We start from the raw sequence: 1,188 nt of genomic DNA, 5'->3' as shown, positions 1-1,188 counted from the left end.
TAAATCGACATGGGTTTTAAGGGATTTTTTGAAGGAGGAATTGCTTCCATTGTTGCAGGATGCAGTACACATCCTCTTGATCTGATTAAGGTCCGAATGCAACTCCAGGGTGAAGCTCCCGCGCCGCCGCAGGCAGCTTTTCAGACTCTCCGCCCTGCTTTGGCTTTTCACACCACCACCGGCCATGTCCATCCCCATATGGGCCACATCAGCCTCCCTCCACCTCCACCACCACGAGTGGGGCTTGTGTCTGTTGGGATGAAAATTATTCAGCAAGACGGTGTTGCCGCTCTGTTCTCCGGCGTCTCCGCCACCGTCCTCCGCCAGTCACTCTACTCCACCACCAGAATGGGCCTCTACGAAATCCTCAAACAAAAATGGACGGACCCCAATTCAAAAAATATGCCGCTAATGAAAAAAATCTCGGCGGGTCTCATAGCCGGCGGTGTTGGCGCCGCCGTAGGGAACCCAGCCGACGTAGCAATGGTACGAATGCAAGCCGACGGCCGGCTCCCTCTCGCGCAGCGCCGCAACTACAAAAGCGTGTTAGACGCCATATCCCAAATGGCTAAGAACGAAGGCGTGGCTAGCCTTTGGCGCGGCTCGTCTCTCACCGTAAACCGCGCCATGCTCGTCACAGCTTCGCAGCTGGCTTCATACGATCAATTCAAAGAAATTATACTCGAAAAGGGATTAATGAAAGATGGGCTGGGAACACATATCACCGCCAGTTTCGCCGCAGGGTTCGTGGCGGCTGTGGCGTCGAATCCGGTGGACGTGATAAAGACTAGGGTAATGAACATGAAAGTGGAGCCAGGGATGGTCCCACCATACAGTGGGGCCATTGATTGTGCAATGAAAACTATTAGAGCAGAGGGACCCACTTCCCTTTATAAGGGGTTTATTCCTACAATCTCAAGGCAAGGTCCATTTACGGTGGTGCTCTTTGTCACGCTGGAACAAGTTCGAAAATTGCTTAAAGAATTTTGATTATTTTGATGATGACGACGAAGAATTAAAAGAATATTTGTTTTTAGTAATTGATTTCGATTTTGATATAGGAAGTTGTTAGAAGATGCTATCTGATATTATATGTAATTTTTTCTTCTTTCTACTTGTACTATTGAATGGTTCAATTTTGGCCAAGAATTTTCGTCAAATGAAATGCATTTGTGCTGTGGTAAAGTA

The 1,188-nt window shown here is 48.2% G+C and overlaps 1 protein-coding gene across 1 annotated transcript in view; it reads left to right on the top strand.

Moving 5' to 3' along the window:
* LOC111367534 (mitochondrial uncoupling protein 5-like) overlaps positions 1 to 1,188 on the top strand; it is a 24,196-nt gene extending 23,008 nt beyond the window's left edge. The window contains exon 2 of the mRNA XM_022988476.1: positions 10 to 1,188. Within this exon, the coding sequence (XP_022844244.1) occupies positions 10 to 990 (981 nt within the window). The 3' untranslated portion in view covers positions 991 to 1,188. The remainder of the gene's footprint in view (positions 1 to 9) is intronic.

Source organism: Olea europaea, chromosome 2 (assembly GCF_002742605.1).
Source record: "Olea europaea var. sylvestris chromosome 2, O_europaea_v1, whole genome shotgun sequence".
In the NCBI taxonomy this organism is placed as follows: domain Eukaryota; kingdom Viridiplantae; phylum Streptophyta; class Magnoliopsida; order Lamiales; family Oleaceae; genus Olea; species Olea europaea.
The sequence above is the reverse complement of the archived record's forward strand: the minus strand, read 5'-3'. Positions and strand labels throughout refer to the sequence as shown.